The sequence below is a fragment of the Amphiura filiformis genome, chromosome 11, assembly GCF_039555335.1.
Source record: "Amphiura filiformis chromosome 11, Afil_fr2py, whole genome shotgun sequence".
NCBI lineage: Eukaryota > Metazoa > Echinodermata > Ophiuroidea > Amphilepidida > Amphiuridae > Amphiura > Amphiura filiformis.
The window spans coordinates 4,946,150-4,968,432 of NC_092638.1; the positions used below are offsets into that span (position 1 = coordinate 4,946,150).

A 22,283-nucleotide genomic window follows, 5' to 3' on the forward strand; every position below is an offset into this window, starting at 1 on the left:
GAATGAGTGATTCCATTTGAAATCTACACCCCTGTGCGGGAGATAACAGTCATGTCTTCCATAGGTGGTGTATGGAAATTGGGTTATTCCATTTCAAATCCACACTGTGGAAGATTTTGGAAATACTTGCCACAGGAGGAGTATGAATTTCAAATGGAAGGAACACATTAGGTAGCTCCATTTGAAACTCACCCTCCCTCTGTGGAAGATTCAGGTTGAATCTTTCTCAGAGGAGGAATGAAATTCAAATTTACCCATCACTCACCATTTTTCGATGCATTGCTACCACAAACCCATCAAAGCTATGACTACCAGGTTGGATAGGCCCCACGCTACTGGCACTGCTGGTGGTACTCGGATTCCTACTATGCGTCTTCATGGGGCTCCCTCGCCCTGGTATATCTCCATTAGGTCGCATTGCTTTACTAGCTGCCACAGACGGAATATCACCATTGGGTCTATTTGTATTGCCATCACCCTGGGGTGGTTCATTTTTAGGTGATACAGGGTTGTTGTTTGTTGTGTGGTTGATACCTCCGTTGGGGTGATTTATTGAGCTGTTAGATTCACTCCCACAATCTACTGGCGGTAAAGGTTGGATGTTAGGGGTATTTTCTGTAAAATGGATATAAATATAAACAAAATATCGTTAGCTGACAATAAATGAAATTTTATAGGAGATGCATTTCGTCGTTTGGCAGGAAAAACCTCCTATGTGTCATTGGCCCCTGAACATGTTTAAAGCAAAACATCTTATGTAACCTTTTGACAGTTTTGTTTTAAACATGTTCAGGGGCCATAATCACATAAGAGGTTTTTCCTGCCTTACAACGATTTTCAAATGGATGAACAATATAACATTAGCTACTTTGATAGACAAGGAAACCTCCCATTAAATTGTGAAAATTAGTCCATTTTTTGTTATTTATTGTCAATCATACCTAGGCAATAACACCTGAATTGGGGAGGTAATGCTGGTGAAACTTCAACCAGGCCAAATGACCTGGTGAAGAGGGTTGCCATAGATAGCGGGTCGGGCATATTTACAGGGCAGGCAAGTGTAGTCGATAATCGGGTATTAACCTGTTCGGGACCGACTGTAACAATATCTGTTATCATGGGTCATCTGAACTGCCTTTTCTAGATAAGCAGATTTGATTGTTAGATACTAGCAGCTAATTTCTATTTGATTTGATATTTTAAATCCTGGATCGGCGAACAAATTCTGAATCTGCCAGTCACTTGTGCCATGCGTGGAAGCCATGTTTGTTTTTACTACTGAATGCAAGACCACCCATGTTGCATGAAACAAGGGTAATACAGAATGCAGTGAAGGATGTATATACACACATATTCTGTTTAACAGTGATAAACATGATCATATTTAGCACATTGTGAGTAATAAGCTGTTCAGATTATTTGTAACATATGATCACTTCAAACCAATTTCTAAAATACCGAATCACAGGATATCAATTCAGCATTAAGTTGCACACTGGCTGTGAAATTTGTTGCACTTTTCCATTTTTACCCATACTGATGTAAATAACTTAGTTTTGCAACAAAAAGACACTTCTGACATTTCTAACTAAGTAAATAATACATGGCCTGCCCTTGAAATTAACTTGCTAATCACCCAATACTAACCTTGATTACAGTTGATTTGTGTCTGAGCTGACTTTGATGAATGCGTCAGACTCTCTACGCTAGCTAGGTGAATGGTTGGAGTAGGGATCTCATACGCATACAGCATCCCACCCAGTAATGTACGGATCTTCTGAGCATCTGAAGGGAAACTCTGTTGGTAGAATCAATAACTGTAAGATATTAGATATTATATCCTTCATTAATAGATTCTTGTTCATTGATTGGTTAAAAGTGTGTCACGTGATCAAAAATAAACACACTATTCTGGAAAGAAGTGGAAAAAGTACTATTTACGTCTGTAAATAGTACCTCCAAGCCGTAAATAGTACTTCTGGATATATACTATTTACGGATAGCAGCATACCCACATCGCAGTCCATAAAGCATAAAAATAACTTTGAACATCGACATTGACTATGAGAATATTTTGTCACTGCCGTAAAATGACAACACAAACATGGCGAAATATTAAATCAAGCTGGAGTGGCTGCTACTGCTGATTGCTGAAGAAGATTCACGATTTCAGCGGTTTAATTTGAACTTTTTTACCAGTTCTAGTGCAGGAATATTGTCCTCTTTCTGACTTTCGCCTACAAAAAAAGCCCAGGTCAAGATTACCAAATATGAATTGGTACTTTGTATATGAGCACCACAGACTACTACAGTCCATGTATCAACAGTTTAAGTCCCCGTGCATTGTATGCTGTAAATTCTCACATATCCAGGGCTAATTGTTCCAAGTCTAACAATCACACCAGTGTTGTGTGCTTTTGCGTATACGCGATAGAGCATTGCGTGACTTCACAAGTAACCATAATAATATACGGTAGGTGTGGAGCAGTTTCGACTGTCACGTTTCATGGAACAATCGGCCCTCATTATCGGATGATGCCGAGACTTTGACTGCTCGTACGCGGTATGTTATCTTTTTCGTCCATGATGAGCACACACAATGATGGAACAGAATCGTATTCTGAGTACAAACAAGTATAAACATTTATGGTCAAACAAACACACCTAAATATACAAAGAGCAAAAGAATTATGCTACCAGTTATATCCACCAGTGCATATCCTAAACAATGACAAATATGTCAAAATTAAAAGCAGCTGCCAATACCTGTCCCCTTTAGCTCTGATTTAAGACCTCGTGTATTGAAATATCAGTTGAGAATTAAAGAAACAGTGATCGAAACCCTAGAAAGGAAAAAATCAACAGTTGCATTTTAATGATTGAAAGCACAGACTTACAATGTAGAACTCTCAAAAGGGCAACAATAGAGCAATCTGCAACTTCTGAATTTGCATTTTCCTTCGGATTTTTGATCAATGTATCTTTATTTCTGGTCCAATTGCAACAAACAAGGTCTCAAATCTGAGATAAATGGCTAATTATGACACATGTCTTTGTTTAGGATATACAGGGGTGAAAATAACTGGTACCTTAAAGGAAGTGTCCGGCAATCACAACATTATGTCTTATATGTTAGAAAAATAATTATCAAGCACGAATCACATGGTTTTATTTAAAACAAAGTCATATTAACCATAAAACAAATAAAAATAGCAATCTCTCAACACGCGATATTCAAAATTCCCGCGCCGAAATTGTCTAGAGCAATGACGTCCTGATAATTCAATGAAATCTGACGACAAATGAGCACAAATAACCATGACGTCATTGCTCTAGAAAGTTTCGGCGCGGGAATTTTGAATATCGCGTGTTGAGAGATTGCTATTTTTATTTGTTTTTATGGTTAATATGACTTTGTTTTAAATAAAACCATGTGATTCATGCTTGATAATTATTTTTTCTAATATATAAGACATAATGTTGTGATTGCCGGACACTTCCTTTAATTCTTTTGCACATTGTATTTGTGGGGCAATGAGGCTAACTATTTTATAGGAAATCTCTGTGTGTCCCATTGAAGCCACATTGAACTACAAAAGAAGCAGATTTAAAAGACTACATAATTAAAATATCATTTCTAGTTGAACAAAACTTTAAGACAATCAGTTGAAGTGAGGTTTTGTCTCTACACATCTAGCTAGCTTACCCTGACCATTGCACCGCCAACTTCTACCAGCAGAAGTTGTTCTGGAGTTAACCCGCACAGATCGCCTAGCTGCTTCTTAAATACTTTATATTTGTCGTCCATGTTTAGTCGTAGACCGTACTTGATTGGCACTGTCCCGTCTAATCTTACCACTGAAATGGCAATAAAGAAATAAAATTAGTGAATCAGATATGTGCAGGTGAACACAGAATGCTACACCAAGCAGAAAGCACACTTGGTACATTGTGTTGTATCAAATCACTGCAGCACCAACGTATTATGCACTTGGGCAATGTACTTTACCTCACTTGCCTCACCCCACACAGGTGAAATGGGAAGCTGTTAAGCTGTAAGGGGATAATTACACTCTTATGTGCACAGACGAACTATGCTATAGTTTCACCCTTGTAGAAGTGGAATGAAGTTTGCTAGTACCTTATGGTGAAGTACATGTTAAATGCCCAACATTCATTTATTTTTATCTACCTCAGATGACACAGTGCTACATCATCAAGTGTGTTATTGAACTAATTAAGATACATTGGTTAAATAGAATTTATGTTTTTGTGTCATATTTATCACAGCGGGAAAAAGTGGGTAATTCGGTAATCTCATTACCGGGAAGCTTTTACTGCCAGCGGGAAATCTAGGGCAACTCACTGAACTTGGCCTGAAGTTGATGTGAATGGATAAGCTTATTAACCCATAGAAAATACGTACGCAAATTGCCCAGGCAGAACTCTCAATCCTATTTCCTGGTTCGTAGCTTTTACTGCCAGCGGGAAATCTAGGGCAACTTGGCCTGAAGTTGATGTGAATGGATATTAATTAAGCTTAAACCCATATAAAAATACGTACGCAAATTGCCCAGGCAGAATTCTCAATTCTACTTCCTGGTTCGTCATGTTCGTGGTTCCCACCGATCAAGTATTACATAGTGCGTAATGGGATGAATGAAAAAAACGGAAGCCAGCATTCGCACGTGTTAAATTATCGCAAGTTTGCAACATTCGCAATGATTTTTTTTACACGGCATATTTTTTCATGGCATTATTTTTTATTTAGACACATCTATTTCTGGGAATTGCTTTTAATGTGGGGTAGTTAAATTAAAATGATAAAGTTAAAAGTATTTACCGGTGTGATAAATGTTAAATTCTAGAACTAATTTTTCGATATTTTTTTACCAGGAAAAATAAGTTGATCTTGAAATTATAAAAAAATATAAATAATAGTCTTAATAATAATAGACAATAAATATTAATATGTTTCGCGAATGAAATCAATGAATTCATAAACGCGAAAATAAAAGCACACGAAAAATAGTGGGCAAATAGCCCAGACACAGCACGGAGGGTATCGGCAATTGAAACCGATGACGTAGTGTGGCCCGGGAGGGGTCACATAATTGCTTGTGATGATGTCACTCGGTAAAACGGCGCATGCGTACATTTAATTTCATACACGAGGTCGATGCATTTTTGTAGGGCGGTGCTCTGGGCTGGAAAAAAAGTTTAACATGGGCGGAGCTCAGAGTGGTAAACAAGTTCTGTTGCGAGTTGAATTTCCGAAACTGTTGTGACACTTTGATGGCTATATTTCGTGAGTAATTCATGTAACAAAGTGCTAATTGTGTTCATTTTTAAAGCTTATTTAGGCTCATTTATGACTTGTCATATAAAACGAAAAATCACAAAAATGTTGCACCAAATCGCGTCATTTAAGGTGTCATTTTTCAAAATTCTTCAACATCTGAGGGGGGCACATCCCCTCAGACTCCCCCCTCCGCCGCTTCCGCGGCGGCAAATCCGACTTCGTCGGATTTACATTACCGGGAAACTTTGCATTTTTACAGCCCTGATATTTATAAAGACCTCTGATAAGATACATTTGTACACTCCTATATCATAGCAGCCAATTAGAGAAGTGGTTAGAAAAGTATGCAGAGTGTATTGACAGTGCATAATGCACTCCACATACTAAGCTCGGTGCTTCCGAGTGCTTTGACGTCACATAGCACTAATTCCTTTCCATACGAATTGATGCATTTACATTTGCTAGTATTTAGTATTTTCCGTCACTTCTAGTGAAAATTTTGTTATAAGAATAGCAAAAATCATGAGATTTTTTTGTGTATAAACAGTTTAAAAACTATGTTCGCTTGTTGCTTGAAGAATTGCACAAAATAATGCACTTATACCGAAATATTGATGCATCTAATGCATGAGCTCAGCAAGGGGGAGTGCATTAAACACATCAACATCTCAGTACGCATGCATTATTTTGTATAATTATTTCCCTCTCAATAACTAATTTGCTGTTATTAAGGTTATTTACAGAGCACTGTCTGTTATTCCATATCCATATTTTCACCCAAACCTCTTGCAATTATACAACTTACCAACTATTTCTAGATGCATTGAGCTCTCCATAGGGAGAGGTAACGAAAGGAATGTGAACGGATCAAATTTAACGCTGACATGACCGCATGTCTTGCACCGAACCTGAGACTTAAGCTGTCCATGGAAGAGATCCACAATAATGGATTGATTGCGTAATAGATGGTTGTCCCATGCCTGCAAATATAAGCACAAATTAAGCCTTGATTTCATATACAGTAATATAGTAATATAATTCAACACCATTAAAATCAATGTCAGAATTTTTTTTGCTGGTGACATGCTATTTTCATTTGAAATCCAGTTCATTCTAAACAATGATAAATGTCAAAATTAAACCAGAAGCTAATACCTTTTGCTTAAAGGAGTATTTCGTGATCCTAGCATCCTCTTTTTATGACATTTTTCAGTACATATCCATGAAAAACGCCTATTCCCAAAATTTCAGTAGATTCCGATTTTGCGTTTGCGAGTTATGTATGATTATGTGTATTACACTGCTCCATAGACAATGCATTGTAATTTCGTTCTGGTGCACCAGAACGAAATTCAAATTTCACGATATCTTTGCAAAACGAATTTATCTGCAAGAAATATTTTGTACATAAACATTATGTAGCCAGAGGTTTCCAGTGATATAAAAATCTCAACTTTTTTTGAGAAAAGTGGGGGATGAGGCTGTGGATCACGAAATGCCCCTTTAATCCTCATTTGTTGAAATCTGTTGAGAATTAAAGAGACGGTGAACTAAAGCCTAAGGAAGTAACAAAATAAATAGTTGCATTTTAATGTTCTACTCAATGGAAACATACTTCTCTTGTTTGATAATGCTTAGTGTACAAAACAATAGAGCACCGAATGAACAATCTGCAACTTTTGATAATTTGCATCTTCCTTGGGATTTTGGATCATTGTGTCTTCATTTCTTGACCGATTTCAAGAAATGTGGTCATTTCACCAAATGTGGTTATTTTAACAAATGAGGTCATTTCAACAAAAGAGGTCATAAATCTGAGCTAAAAGATGCAACTATTGGCTGCTGGTTCTAATTATGACATATATGTCTTTGTTTAGGATATACAGGGGTGAGAATAACTGGTACCTTAATTCTTTTGCGATTTGTATAGACCTATAGAATCGATAAGCCTGATACATTAAAAAAAGAGATAAATTTCTCTTCTGCAATCTAAGGCTATTCATATCTGTGACTTCTCTCTAGTCCGAAGGGTCGCTAGTCCGAAGGTTCTCTAGTCCTAAGGGTCGCTAGTCCGAAAACCAAATTAAGTTTGCTAATCCGAAGGTTCTCTAGTCTGAATATAGAATAAGGGTTAATGTTAGGGATGAGGGTTAGCAAGTCTTATTCTATATTCGGACTAGATAACCTTATTTATTATTTGGACTAGCCAACCCAACGACTAGAGAACCTGATATTCGGACTAATGAACCTTTTTCAGAATTCAGACTAGCGAATAGTAAATTATGTATTCGGACTAGCGAACCTTTGGACTAAGAAGCCTTCGGACTAGGGAACCTTTGGACTAGAGAGTTGTCACCATTCATATCACACATCTTTGTCAAGTTTTGAAACTGTATTCCAAAGTCTAATATCTCACCTCTGTTGCAACAATATGATCCGGCCTTCCATCGCTGTCCTTGAGTTCTGTGTAAGGTTTCTCCTGGACTCTGTTAAGGTCTTCATGCAGACCATCCAGCAGGAAGGCAAGAAGTTCCTGTGAGTCTTGCTGTTGAAAACCGTTGAACTGTGAGGCATATTTGGCTATTGTCCACTGTGGTGTAAAATATACAGGGTTATATCAATTACTGCAAGGTTTGAAACTAGTTATGTCTACAGGTGTCTCGCAAAGATTAACCATGAGAACTACCTGCTGATTGGCCAAAAAGAAGTATTCATATCAATTGGCCCAATCACCAACATTGTTAGAATAATTTCTCCACGCAAAAAAAATTTGGGTGAATTATTTGCAAACCTCCATTCTGATTGGTGATTAAAGTGAAGATATCATGTAATTGACCAATCAGAGGCAATGTTAGATCAGGTAGTGCTCAGGGGATTAAGGTACAATAATTATTTATTGATGTACAATGGGCCATTCCATTTGAAATCTGTCATACCCCTGTAGATTTAAGAAATGTCTTCCACAGATGGTGTATATTTTTTGCATGGAATTAGCTAGGGTTATTATTTTGAAACCCTTACTCCCCCTGTATATGGCTTTACCTATATCTTCCACAACAGGAGTGAGTATTTTAACTGGAAGTTGCTAAATATTATCTATTCTATTTGGAGTCCATACGCCCTCTGTTCAAGATGTTAGCTAAATCTTCCACCACCGGGGGAATGTAGACTTAAAATGGAATAACATACTGTATTATGAGATTCAATACAACTTCTTGCAAATTCTTTTAAGGGAAATTGGCGCATACAAATTGCATGATTCTCTACAATTCGAAAGTCTCTATTTCAAAGTGTTTAGCCCAGTGGCAGCACTAATATTTTTTTTTGAGAGGGGCCATGGCGGGCAAAGTGAATTTCAGGGGAAGCATAATCCACTAATTTTGTGCAAAATGCTGCAAAAAGTGAAAAATTTGGGTAATTTTGGTTTTTTTACTGGGGGCATCTAGAGGGCAAGAGTTCTGACTGGAGGTCATCAGAAAGAATATGGCATATCAACAAACAAGCGTACTCACCCTTAGTTTAAGAGGTGCAATACTTTTGGCGTTTCCAGCCCATAGATCTTTTATTAATTCCCCATATCTTTTGGCTATATGACCTTTCATTCCTAGTGGGTTGGTTCTGTGATAGGAAACAAACAAGTAAACAAGAACATGTCAATGCTATATGTGATATATATTTGTTAAATCTCATACACATTCATAAACCTGAGGAAATCATATCAATTCCTTATGCATAATCCTTCGTCATTAATTAATTCACTATGCAATAATACTACCTCAAAACTTTGTTGAACCCATGGCTAATTGATAATTAGCCCTGGCTTCATATTATCAATTGGTAGGGAGTCAAAAATCACTCAAAGTTTCACTCAAAAAGCCTGAAACTGGTGAGAAAAACCTGTAAAAGCATGTGAATGCTGGCACAAAATGCCCAAAATCGGCTGAAAATGAATATAAACACATAAGAATTCGGACTCAAAAAAACCTGAATTCAGGCGAAAACCTGAAAAGTGTCAACTCTGGAGAAAGATAGAGAGTGACAGAAAAGCACAATGGATTAAAGAGTCAATTCAGATCAAAACTTAAGTTATTTCTGGTTCCATTAGAGTTAAATGCAAACCTTTTTAATGTTCCTACATTGACACACCAATTATCAATTTTGTACCTTTGCCAAGGTTTTCACATGTACACAAGAGTTAATTTGGTCCCCATGACTGACAAGCCAATAGGGCAGACTTCTGCATGGGTTTATATATTACCAAATCTCTGGTACGTGCTAATACTTACGGATTAAGTTCAAAGAGGTAGGAATCCATTTTGAAGTAGAGAGTGAGTGGCTGAGTGTTACTTATACACTGTACAGCTGCATTCATGAAACATGTATTGCCTAGGTTGCTCAGACCGGTCACACCGCATTCAGTCCGAACTACAACAAGAAAAATATAACATGTTTCATAACAAATTAGAATTCAACTAATTCTTGGGGTTTTCTTGACTTTTGCATGTCTTTTGTTTTTTTAGTTGATGGCACCAAAAAGTCTCTCTATGATTTGGAGGGCAAAATCTAAAGAAAAGGTAACAACAAAAATGGATGGTGCAGTGAAAATTATTGGTGGGCATGCTTATTGTGGTGCAAAAGTGAGTTTTTTTACCACACACACTCTAGGGTTGCGACTCAAGGATTTACGGTTAGGTTTGTTCTCCAGTAGTAGCGCTACTTGTTGACAATATCTCAAGTTTGTTAAAGCCATATTATAACATTTTCATATACAAGAGCACCAATGGCGCTGTGGCTCTGCGCTTTTTCCTAACAGTGAAAGTAATTGTTCTTGGAGTCGATTGTGCAATGTGACAAATCACATTCAATGGGTACATCTCATTTGCAGAGCATATAAGAATACATCAATCAATTTAGGGAATTACTATTTAGCGACATGAATCGAATCGGGTGGAATTGGATAGAAATGGGTCCAAATGGACTGAAACTGATCAAAATACATAGGCCAATGTCAAGAATAGTGTTGTCTGTTTATACTAATTTGATCTCAGTTGACCCCAGGTGACCCTGAAATGGCCTTCCAAAACTTTAGCTCTAAACAGTGACTACCCACCAGGTTTCATACATATTCAACAGTTTTTACTCATTTGACCTCAGATAACCCCTGGTGACCCCAAAATGACCTTCCAAAAATGTGACTGCAAATGTTGACTGCATCCACCAAGTTTCATGTCTGTCCAAAAGTTTTTACTAATTTTACCTCAGATGACCCCTGGTGACCGAAATGACCTTCCACAAATTTGACTCCAAATGTTGACTGTACCCACAAAGTTTCATGCCCATGTGACAGCTGTTACTAAATTGACCTCAGATGACCCATGGTGACCCTGAAATGACCTTCCATAAATTTGGCTCTAAATGTTAACTGTAGGCCCTACCTACCATGTTTCATGCTCATATAACAGTTTTTACTAATTTGACTTTAAATGACCCCTGGATGACCTCAGGTGACCCTGAAATGACCTTCCCAAAATTGGGCTCTAAATGGCGACTGTACCCGCCAAGATTCATGCCCATCCGACAGTTTTACTAAGTTGACCTCAGATGACCCCTGGTGACCCCAAAATGACCTCCAAAAAGTTTAACTCCAAATGTTGACTGTACCCACCAAGTTTCATGCTCATGAGACAGATTTTACTAATTTGACCTCAAATGACTCCTAGTGACCCCAAATGACCTTCCAAAAATTTGACTCTAAATGTTGACTGTACCCACCAAGTTTCATGCCCATCCGACAGTTGTTACTAATTTGACCTCAAATGACCCCTGGTGACCCCAAAATGACCTTCCAAAATTTGACTCAAAATGTTGACTGTACTCACCAAGTTTCATACCCATATGACAGTTTTTACTAATTAGACCTCAGATGACCCCAAAATGACCTTTTAATAATTTGACTCCCAAATGTTGACTATACCCACAAAGTTTCATGCCCATACGACAATTGTTACTAATTTGACCTCAGATGACCCATGGTGACCCTGAAATGACCTTCCAAAAATTTGACTCTGAATGTTGACTGCACCCACCAAGTTTCATGCACATACAACAGTTTTTACTAATTTGACCACAAACGACCCCTGGTGACCCCAAAATTACCTTCTTAAAATGTGGCTCTAAATGTTGACTACACCCACCAAGTTTCATACCCATACGAAAGTTTTTACTAATTTGACCTCAAATGACCCCTGGTAACCCCGAAATGACCTTCCCAATATTTGGCTCTAAATGTTGACTGCATCCACCAAGTTTCATGCCCATACGACAGTTTTTACTAATTTGACCTCAAATGACCCTTGGTGACCCCGAAATGACCTTCCCAAAATTTGACTCTAAATGTTGACTGTACCCACCAAGTTTCATGCCCATGCGACTGTTTTTACTAATTTGACCTCAAATGACCCCCGGTGACCCCGAAATGACCTTTCCAAAATTTGGCTCTAAATGTTGACTACACCCACCAAGTTTCATACCCATATGACAGTTTTTACTAATTTGACCTCAAATGACCCCTGGTGACCCCGAAATGACCTTCCCAATATTTGGCTCTAAATGTTGACTGCACCCACCAAGTTTCATGCCCATACGACAGTTTTTACTAATTTGACCTCAAATGACCCTTGGTGACCCCGAAATGACCTTCCCAAAATCTGGCTCTAAATGTTGACTGCACCCACCAAGTTTCATGCCCATACGACAGTTTTTACTAATTTGACCTCAAATGACCCCCGGTGACCCCGAAATGACCTTTCCAAAATGTGGCTCTAAATGTTGACTGCACCCACCAAGTTTCATGCCCATACGACAGTTTTTACTCATTTGACCTCAGATGTTGACCCCTGGTGACCCTGAAATAACCTTCCAAAAATTTGACTCCAAATGTTGACGGTAGCTACCAAGTTTCATGCCCATCCGACATTTTTTACTAATTCGACCTCAGATAACCCCTGGTGACCCCGAAATGACCTTCCAAATATTTGACTCCAAATGTTGACTGTATCCACCAAATTTCATGTCCATTCGGCAGTTTTTACTAATTTGACCTCAGATGACCTCTGGTGACCCCGAAATGACCTTCACAAAAATTGGCTATAAATGTTGATTGTACCCACCAAGTTTCATACCCATCCAACACTTTTTAATCATTTGACCTCAGATGACCCCTGGTGACCCCAAAATGACCTTCCAAAAATTTGACTCAAATGTTGACTGTACCCACCCCAGTTTCATGCCCTTACAACAGTTGTTACTAATTTCCGTAAGCAATCGGGTCAAATTATTATTTTTTTGGTAACTTTTTCTGATATTGGGGAATTTTTTTAAAAAGTGATTTCCCTTCCTCATCCACCCCCCGGCTGTCTTTGATTGCTTGACATTCCTTTTGATTTCTCTCAAAAACTTAGCTCATGATTAATATTCCACAGCCAGAGTAAAACATTAAACTTCGCAACTTTCAAACAACATGATCAATGATTTCTGAAACCACTAAGTTCAGTCACATTTGAATTCAATAATTATGTACATTTTATATTTCAACTTTTCTATTTCTGCCACCCCCCTTATGAATTATTCATTCATGGTGATGACCTTGGGACCGTCCAATCAGAATCAACATGATCAATCAATGCGCCTTTGTGTGGTGAAACCAAAATAAACAGTCAAAAATGGCGAGATTGGTCGGCACATAAACCGTGGTCTTGAATTTCTTAAGAAGTCCTGGCCTAAAAACTATGCTGTTTTTCAGGAGAAAACATATTAATCTTTGATATTCTGAAGTATAAAATTGTTGGGCAAAGTGGAACATCATTTATTTAGACTGTTTTTGCTATGGAAAAATACGAAAAATTTTCAATTTTGCGAAGAGGGTAAATCAAATTGAAAATATAATTTCTCCTCAGAATCATGTCCACAATATGGTTTAATTGACTGTTTCTAACAATTAAATCTACAAAGAGCGTGATGAAATACTGAAGAGCTTGCATGACTTTCGGTCCGTGTTCAGATAACAGGTGCACTTGACTTGACAAAGAAAAATAGTGCAATCCGTCTATTTCCGTCATCTTCTCGCAACATAAATTATACGGACCAAAATAATCTCTAGCACACACAGGGAACCAAGCAAAGGGATTGAAATTGCTCGTTTCTTATGACGATTTCGGACTTTTCTTTCATAAAATAACTACTTTCCCCACCTCATTTCAACCCAATATGGAGTGCAATCGATTGAAAAATAACTTATCGAAAGTTAGAACTCAATTTTAAAAGCACATATCGCACACAGAAATAACCTTAGCATAAAAAAGCACCATCGGAAGTGGCCGAAAAATGAAGCAAAATACACCGTCCACTTAGCGCGATCACGATGGCTCGTCAAGCAAGCTTGGAGCCAAAAATAGATTAGCATTTCTTTGCCATAAAATGTTAGTTTTTACTGTCAGATATATCACCTTTTATTTTAGCCGAACAACTACGGCAAAGCAAAACAAATTGGAATTTACTACCAACGCATATGTCGCCAATACGTACCACTCCTTCGGTCATGTTATGGTACGACCCTTTATTATGCAGATCACCGTCTCGCACGCCGTGTACGTACTGTGTGTTATGAACATCGTGTATGTGTTCGACTAATAATTCCATCGTAATAATAAAACGCCGGTTCCATTGTTTTATTCAAAATCTCGGATTTTGACAAAACTACAGCACCTAGAGTCTTGACTTTTGCAGGGTATATTGGTTAATAATGTACAATATAATCGTGTAAAAAATGAATTTAAAAAAATCAGTGAGGGCGTCCTCCTCAGCAAATGTTATAATATGGCTTTAATAGGGACATGGGTGTTTATTGGAATGGATATTGTACACATGCAATTAAGCAATCTTACATATTCCAATTTGTCCCTTCAAATCCCACTTTAGCCAAAACTGTCTTTTCTCTCTCTTTTTAATGAGCCAAATCTACAAACTTCATACTTACTTTGTCTTTGTTTATCCTGTTTTATTTTTGCTAATAGCGACATTTCCTCTGGCCAGCTCAAGTCTTTGTTGCGTACTTCAATAAGAATACTCTGGTCTTCTACGATACCAGCTTGCTCCATGGTAATGCTATCATCCTCAAGCAACACTGGGTTATTCTATGAACAGAACAGAATTTTAATTATGCATTATACTAGTGGTTTATAGCATGTTTCTGCTCAGGGATTTTGATTTTGGTCACTTTCTACTGAACCTGGATACCTGGTTGAGTAACGGCCGACACATTGAATAGAATTTGTTAGTAGAAAAACGCTTCATAATGGGGTTTTCCAGTTCAAATCCATACACCCCTCCTATCGAAGACATCGCCTTAATCTTCCCCACAGTGGGTGCGAATTTCAAATGGGGTTCCCTGAATGAATAAGAAATCTATTTGAAATCTACACCTCCTGTGTGGGAGATTAATGTCTTCCATAAGGGGTGTATACATTTCAATTGGAATAGCCCATTGCTCCAATATCAGAAAATCACTCGATCGAATCTTTCTTTATCCAGTGATCTCGTTTTTTGATGGCTTTATAATGCCTAGCTATAACAACTTGACTCTACGTCATGTCTTCAAACCTTCTGCACCCCCAAAAGAGATTTACTTATGCTAAAGACAACTGAGAGAAACTGCAACATGTGCATCTCACAAGGTGATGACAGTCATATTTTTCCTGCTGTGCGTATCCTAAGAAAATACTCAAAAAATTCAATTGAATGAACACAATGTTCCATTTTAGATGCCTGTGTAATCCCACAAATCTGCTGCGTCCACTAACTCCCTGTGAGTGCATTGTCGTGGTTGAGTCACTGAAACTTATGCTCATTTTGAATTCCTGAGAGTAAATGATAGGACCTGCTGTAATGCTTGCATCTTACTGAATGATGGTGTATATGTAAAGTGACTTACCTCATCTCTGAGATTCCATAGTCTCATTTCTTCTGTGCGTATCCTTAGCCTTGCCGATAAGAACTCGTAGACCTGTTGTAATGTATGCATCTTACTGAATGATGATGTATACGCAAGATAACGCTTTGGTGCAGCTGGGGTGTTGTTAGTTGTGTTGTTTGATTGCCCAAAACTAATACCACCTGAGCTGATTGAGACACTCCCTAGAAAAAATGAAAGGATACATAGAGACGATGTTAACAACACATTGTAGTATGCATATTACAGGGCCTTCACAAGATCCAAACAATTGAGGTTACCATAAGTATTAAGCACAGCTTTTCAGTAACATTATTGTCTGTAATAAATGCCCCCAGCCCACAATTTTTCATTGAAAAAGTGATCGAAATGCAAAAATGTCCATGCCATATTCTGAGAAAACTTAGGGTTAGTAACTATTTTCAACTGTTGTGATTTGGTTGTTCGCAGCATCCTGCGAATGGTAGCAAGCTTTGGCAAAAATTGCACTGATCATTTCATAGCGAGCATGTAGGATTCAAATATCACAGATATACTCTTGTAGGTCCTGTGGTTCTTGTGTGATGTTGTAAAGAGGGCTGAAACAACATCACCTGTAAAATGTACATAACTCATTAACAACAATAATCATGCAAGTTTTCAAGGTATATGATTTGTAAGCTGAACTTCTGCAAAACACCAAGGTGTTATTTTTCAATAATGTATTGATTTAGACAATGAAAATTGATCTTTTTGGCTACTTTGACCAACAATATTTAGATGACCCTTAACACACTACGCAGTACGCACACCCCTACATACTTACCGATATTAACTCCATTCCATGTATTCTGTCTCTGTTGATTGGTCTGATGTCTAAGTAATTTCACACTAATTGGATATAATTCTAACTGAGGTGTTGGGTCTCCTTGTGAAGGCACAATAACCTAAACAAAATAACAATAATAGATAAAACTTTTGATCATCACATTTGACAAACTTACATATGTACCATAGAATTCACACCATCTACTTTGAAGGTAGCCTGCAATCTTATCTTATCTAACCAAAATGAGAAAAAATTCAAATCAATATATCCTTAATGACTAGAAATTTGTATTGCCCTTTCCCGATCCACCCAAAAATCTGAACAAATAGTGTCACCGTCTTAGCTAGAAATTGAGATTTGCCCAGCATTATAAACCTGCCTGACCTGTAAAACATTTAACCAGACTTCAACAGCCCTGTCCTAATTTGACCTTTAAAACATTTACTAGACTTCTACAGCCCATTGGGGGTTCAAAGAGTTCAAATATGTGTTGCTATGGTCTTGTTTTGCAAATCTGGTGATCTGGTCTACTAAATATATCAATAGCATTTCTCAACACATGCAATTATAATGTAGCATCTGAAAGGCAATAATTTTGCTCATTCCAAACTCTCCATTTTAAATGATGGACAGACAGGCTAAGACATTGAATAGCTAAGACACTGAATAGGGTTTCATTTTTTTTGTTTCATAGATTTCCTTGTTTCATAGAATTCCTTGTTGTAGATTTCATAGAATATCCTAAGTAAATCCGCCTATACATTCAAGAGCTACAGAATCCATAGAGGTACAGATGGATGGGCTTTGCAAAAACAGTATACCTCACAGTTGACGAATAAAAACACCAAGATAACTAGGCACTAGTAGCTTGTTATTGACTCTATATGTACTCACATTTCTAGGTAACGCAGGACCACCAGCATACCACTGGGCTAAAGCTTTCCACACTGGGTCTGGCAAGATGTCATAGTCTCTGGTTCGAACCAAGGCTGGGTGTCTTTTTAATCTCCCACCTTCGTTAGTTAATGTGTTAACCTGTGGATGACAACATGTGAAAAAATGGTGAGGAAAAATATGTCGCATTGTTTTAAAAAGAACTGAGCATGGGGTTACATAGAAGATAGACCTTGCTGTCCAAAAAAATTGAAACAAGTTTCAGACCACCAGCCAGAGGACCAACGGTTTAACATCTCCTGTGAAGGATGGAGTACTTTCATGGTTCATTTTCATGGTTCATTTACGCAATTATAAATGAACCATGGGGAGAGCAGAAGTCTGAATTAAATCAACAGATGTTGACAATTAAATACAGGCATTCTTTCCCAAAGTCAAAATCCCAAAAAGTCATCACCACTGGGAATTGAACCAGGGACCTCGTACACAAAAGACAAGGACCTGAACCATTCTATCACACTCTCCCTAAAGTGTCAAGCTAGTAATAACGGTATTGATAAACAAATAGGCCGCCATTGGCATATATGTCACCTGTATCTGATTTCTTATTTGTATTATCCACCTACCTTTCTAGCATCAGGCATGATAAGTGGCGTGTTATCAATAGGACCTGGTTTAGATGGAACCGTTGGACCAACCATACTACTACTGCTTCCCTGCAGCCTCTTAGGCGATGATCGCGGACTGCCCAAGTTATTGTTTGCCGTCCTTGGTAGCGTTTCTGCCGAATTGGATATGTGATTCCGTCGTAACGAGAGTGGACTTCTAGGCTTGACGTCGCTCCAGGCTTGATTGCTGGAACGTGATGAACTGTGTGAAGGACTGGAGAAGGAGCTTGCTTTTTGGACGCCTGTATTAAACTGTGGATCAAGTCAACCAATAAATATATTAGAAGGTGTACATTTCAATTTATTAAGTCATTTATTTAAGTGAAGAATAAAGTCTCCACAATTTTCATCAGGCATTGTTGTAAACTGCCAAGCTGCCATCAATTGCCTGTTGTTGTAAATCATTGACTAAAATCTCAAATTATATCCTTTATGGACTGTCGCTTTCTGTCTTATAACAGATAATCTAAAATAAATTTGATACAAAAATGAAAAAAAAAATCTTGATTTTTTTTTTTTGGATATTTTTGGATTTTCTGATTTTGGCGCTTTCTTATTTAACAAATCACTGCTTTTAACCCTATGAGATCTGCCTTTCTTACATCGTTACTGATTGGTTGATATAATCATCTGAGTAACCAATCAAAATAGAGCTTTTAGACCTCTTAGCAAGTTTAAGTTTCAACCCTGCTGACTATTCTTAGGATATATCTGATTGGCTCAATACAAGATATAGCCCTCTTTGTAACCAATGAAAGTAGTTCTTTGAGGCTGAGTTTGATAATTCAACCAGCATTGATCCTAGAAAGGAGCTTTGCGGGTTCATAACTTTATCAAGTCATGTTTGTGACACTGTCATCTCTCTCTACTTAGTGGGCTGTACCAAAATGATTTGTACCCATCAATTTGATAATAGATGAGTCTGACACATCAAAATTCAACATGAGATCCAAATAATTTGTAAACTATACATTTTAAACATGTCAAGAGTATCCAATGCTGCATATGGAAGAGGCAGGCCTTTCAATAAATATAAAGATTGATGGGTACCAATCATTTTGATACAGCCTGTATATATTGCCATGTCTTTGTTAAGTATACTTACCTTACTATTAACATAATTGTTCCATTGTCTCCACCAAGGCATTGATATAAGATACCATGTTTGTGTAAGACGTAATCCTCGCCTCTTGTCCCTGTCCACCCAACCCATGATTATATCTCTTTCTTCCTCTTTGTTTGCCGGCCTTAGACCCAGTATAATGTGACAAATCTGAAAAAGAGTTTATTCATTATTAAAATCCATAAGAAATCAACTTTATGTGTTTCAATGAATATCATGGGATAAAGAAAGTGATTTTAAAAAGTTTTATAACTTTTGCCTTAAGCAACAAGTAATACAAACATTCATTTATGAGTATCATGACGGTAAACTAACAGATCTCAAAGAGCTTTTTTAGCTCTATATGAAATTGTGTTCACGTTTTCACAGTCATGTATCCCCCACACACACACCAGCATGTACACAACACATGCCCAGCCTTGCCATGAATGTTGTATGCACCCTCCCCCACAAACATTGTACTTACACACGTACACAAAAACATACAAAATAATCTCTCCTGTCCACATAAGTCCCATATTACACCTAAGAATCAACACAAGATGTCACATTTACGACACTCGCCACACACCCACATATGTACTGTACAGGCATGCACGTACGTACGCACCCCACACCTGTCCGCAACAAGCTAGGTCCACAGATTAAATCTAGTCTTTTGTGTGTCCTCAGTTGAAGGTAAACATGCACACACCCCCATAAACAAAAATCAATAATTAATACCGCTTTATTCCTCACCTGAAATAGTAGCTTATAGAAATCATCAGGAAGGCTATTCTTAACCGCCCAAACCTGAAACTCTTCCGCTGTAATAGCACCATCATTGTCGCCGTCGTGATGACTTAAGATGTCCGTCGCAATGGAGGCGGGGTTGAGGTTCTCCACGGCCTTGAAATCCTGTTGGGAGGATCCCGGGAATGGATTGTATGATGACTGCACATGAGTAGGGTGGGTTACAGAGGACTATAGAAATGCACATGCACACAGCAAATTGCATGGCAATGAGTGTTGCCATAAGGGATTGTGGAAGAGATTGATAAGTTGCCGTAGAAGAGATTGGCAAAATTAAAATTGAAGTATAGAAAGTGCACACAGCAAATTTATTGTTGGTTGGCATACATACAGAGTAGCCAATAGTGTAGTATTACATGTATGGCAATGAGAGTTGCCATAAGGGATTGTGGAAGAGATCAACAAGTTGTCGTAGAAAAGATTGGCAAAATCAAAATCAAAATTGAAGGGAAAATATTGACATAAAATAAAATTTGACATGCATTTTAGAGGAAACAACGTTGCAAGCGGATTGAGGAAATCCAATTTGAAATTAGATTTTGAAGTTAGAACAAGGGAAAGAGTTTATCATTGTAAGAAGGACAGTGTGTCAAGAAATGCATAGTTATTTGTGAGAGGAAGATTCATGCAAATGGAGGTGAATATAATGGGATATGATGTGATGATGGGGGTAAAAAGAGTGGGTATAATATGGATTAGAACACTTGAGTGACCTGTGTAAGATGGCAAAGTTACTGACTGTTACTTATCTGGTGACATGTAATTTGCACATTGTATGAGAGGGCTATGTGGTGCAGAGGTAAAGGGCTTAACTCATAATTAGTTTGGGATTGGGGTTAGAAACCTCAAGACAACCTAAATACTGCACACATTGGGCAAGGCAATTTCACTTGTCTCACCTCAACCAGGGGTCAAATATGCTATTCCAGTTGAAACCCTTACACCCCTTATGGAAGACATGACCTTAATCTCCCACACAGGGAGTGTAGATTTCAAATGGAGTTACCCATTCAGGTAACCCCATTTGAAATTCACATTCCCCTGTGTGGAAGATTACAGTCATGTGTTCCATAGAGGGTGTATGAATTTCAACTGGAAAAGTCCATTTCACTGACAGTTGTGATGTATAAGTTCTATACCCAATGTAGGTGCTAAACCATTTGTAACTCTTCCATACGTTTATATATTAGAACTATATGGGTTTGGAGTTACATGGAAAAAACAACTTTTGATGTATGAAAACTGTTAGTGAATCGACCCCTGGTGTAATGTGGAGCTAATAGGGGATAATCACTATCTTAAAGGGTCTGAAACACAGCAGTAGTAGAGGTAGTTGGAATAAAATCATTATTCTGTTTTTTTGCAGTGGCAGCAGCATGAACAGGGTTATAGGTAGCCTGATTATAGTGGTGGGCTCTAAATTGCTTAAGTCCATGAATGGTTCGGGACACAATCTTAAGTGAACGGGAGTGATCAGGGAATAAGCTCCAGGGGTATCACCCTCCCTAAAAAAATTTGTGTTTTGCTCTTCTACAACCCTGAGCATGAATTATTAAAGTGTCAAGAATGAGTCTAATGTTCTTTTCATGTTGAAGGGTGGAATCTACCAGAGGCACGCTACGTGATACAGTTAATAATCCATGTTAGTTTTCTATGCAGGTGCAAGTTAGAAGTAGGTCAGTCCTAAATTGATAAAAATTACATGGTATTTTTTCCTTCTATTCATTTTTCGATCAACTTTCGATGTTTGGTCGATCCTTATTATTTATGAAATCAATTAATTGACTATTGTTAATTGTGATAACATATGAATCTTAGTATGTATTGATATTGACCAATATAAATTTAGCATTAATTCTTATAAATTAGTTCATTAATAACATGCATTGAAGCAGCATCGACAGTCGATCCAAAGATCGAACAAATTTGGTTCTGGTGCCCAAGCTGTATGGTTTGTTATCATGTAAAGGGAATTAGAAGTAATCACTGAATTTAAAGGTCTGGCTATCTTGATTAAGTACATGATTAACCATTGAATGTAAAGCAAACAGAGTCTGTTAAATCAAATTGTAATATTTCTGGCTTCATGACACCGATTATAATCCGAGTTCAGTAAATGATGAGTTGTATCATGTTAGTGTGAATGTGACCAATGCACTCTCCATCTACATATCTATTATCTAAGTAATATAATGTTACTATTAATGAGATACCCAGTGCATCTAGTCACCATGATTTGAAAATTAGTAAAACACTTCAAAAGCATGATATATATTAATGATGTACTTGGTATGAAACCAAAGATACCCAAAGTGTATGAAAGAGAGAGTTTCAGGAAGTGAAATATGTCACCTGCTCCCACTCGCAAGTTGGGAGTTCCGAGACGTACCAACTGTTGAGTTGCTGTTCTTTGTTTGAAAACACCGATATTGGCAGTGGTTATGTCCTTTGTGAATACGGACAGAATTGAATACAGAGTAGAGCATAGTATCTTCCCATTCACAAAGGACATACCACTGACTATACAGGTGTCTTCAAACAAAGAACAGCAACTTAACAATTGGAAGGTTTTGAAACACAAACTTGCAACTTTATGCTCACTTCATGGGAGCAGGTCACATTATATGTGACACGATCTGGTCCATGGGGGCCAAAGGCGGCATTTTTGACAATTGAGTTACTATAATTAT

The 22,283-nt window shown here is 37.7% G+C and overlaps 1 protein-coding gene across 2 annotated transcripts in view; it reads right to left on the minus strand.

Moving 5' to 3' along the window:
* The window catches only part of LOC140164247 (ubiquitin carboxyl-terminal hydrolase 32-like), a 62,432-nt gene that overhangs the window by 9,429 nt on the left and 30,720 nt on the right, over positions 1 to 22,283 (minus strand). For both annotated transcript variants that reach the window (XM_072187516.1, XM_072187514.1), the window contains 14 exons: positions 19,540 to 19,698; positions 18,784 to 18,951; positions 17,637 to 17,930; positions 17,011 to 17,151; positions 16,114 to 16,234; positions 15,291 to 15,493; positions 14,337 to 14,493; positions 9,589 to 9,727; positions 8,815 to 8,920; positions 7,719 to 7,892; positions 6,108 to 6,282; positions 3,707 to 3,858; positions 1,648 to 1,798; positions 266 to 615 (listed from right to left, as the gene is read on the minus strand). In XM_072187516.1, coding sequence (XP_072043617.1) covers positions 266 to 615; positions 1,648 to 1,798; positions 3,707 to 3,858; positions 6,108 to 6,282; positions 7,719 to 7,892; positions 8,815 to 8,920; positions 9,589 to 9,727; positions 14,337 to 14,493; positions 15,291 to 15,493; positions 16,114 to 16,234; positions 17,011 to 17,151; positions 17,637 to 17,930; positions 18,784 to 18,951; positions 19,540 to 19,698 — 2,490 coding nt within the window. The remainder of the gene's footprint in view (positions 1 to 265; positions 616 to 1,647; positions 1,799 to 3,706; positions 3,859 to 6,107; positions 6,283 to 7,718; positions 7,893 to 8,814; positions 8,921 to 9,588; positions 9,728 to 14,336; positions 14,494 to 15,290; positions 15,494 to 16,113; positions 16,235 to 17,010; positions 17,152 to 17,636; positions 17,931 to 18,783; positions 18,952 to 19,539; positions 19,699 to 22,283) is intronic.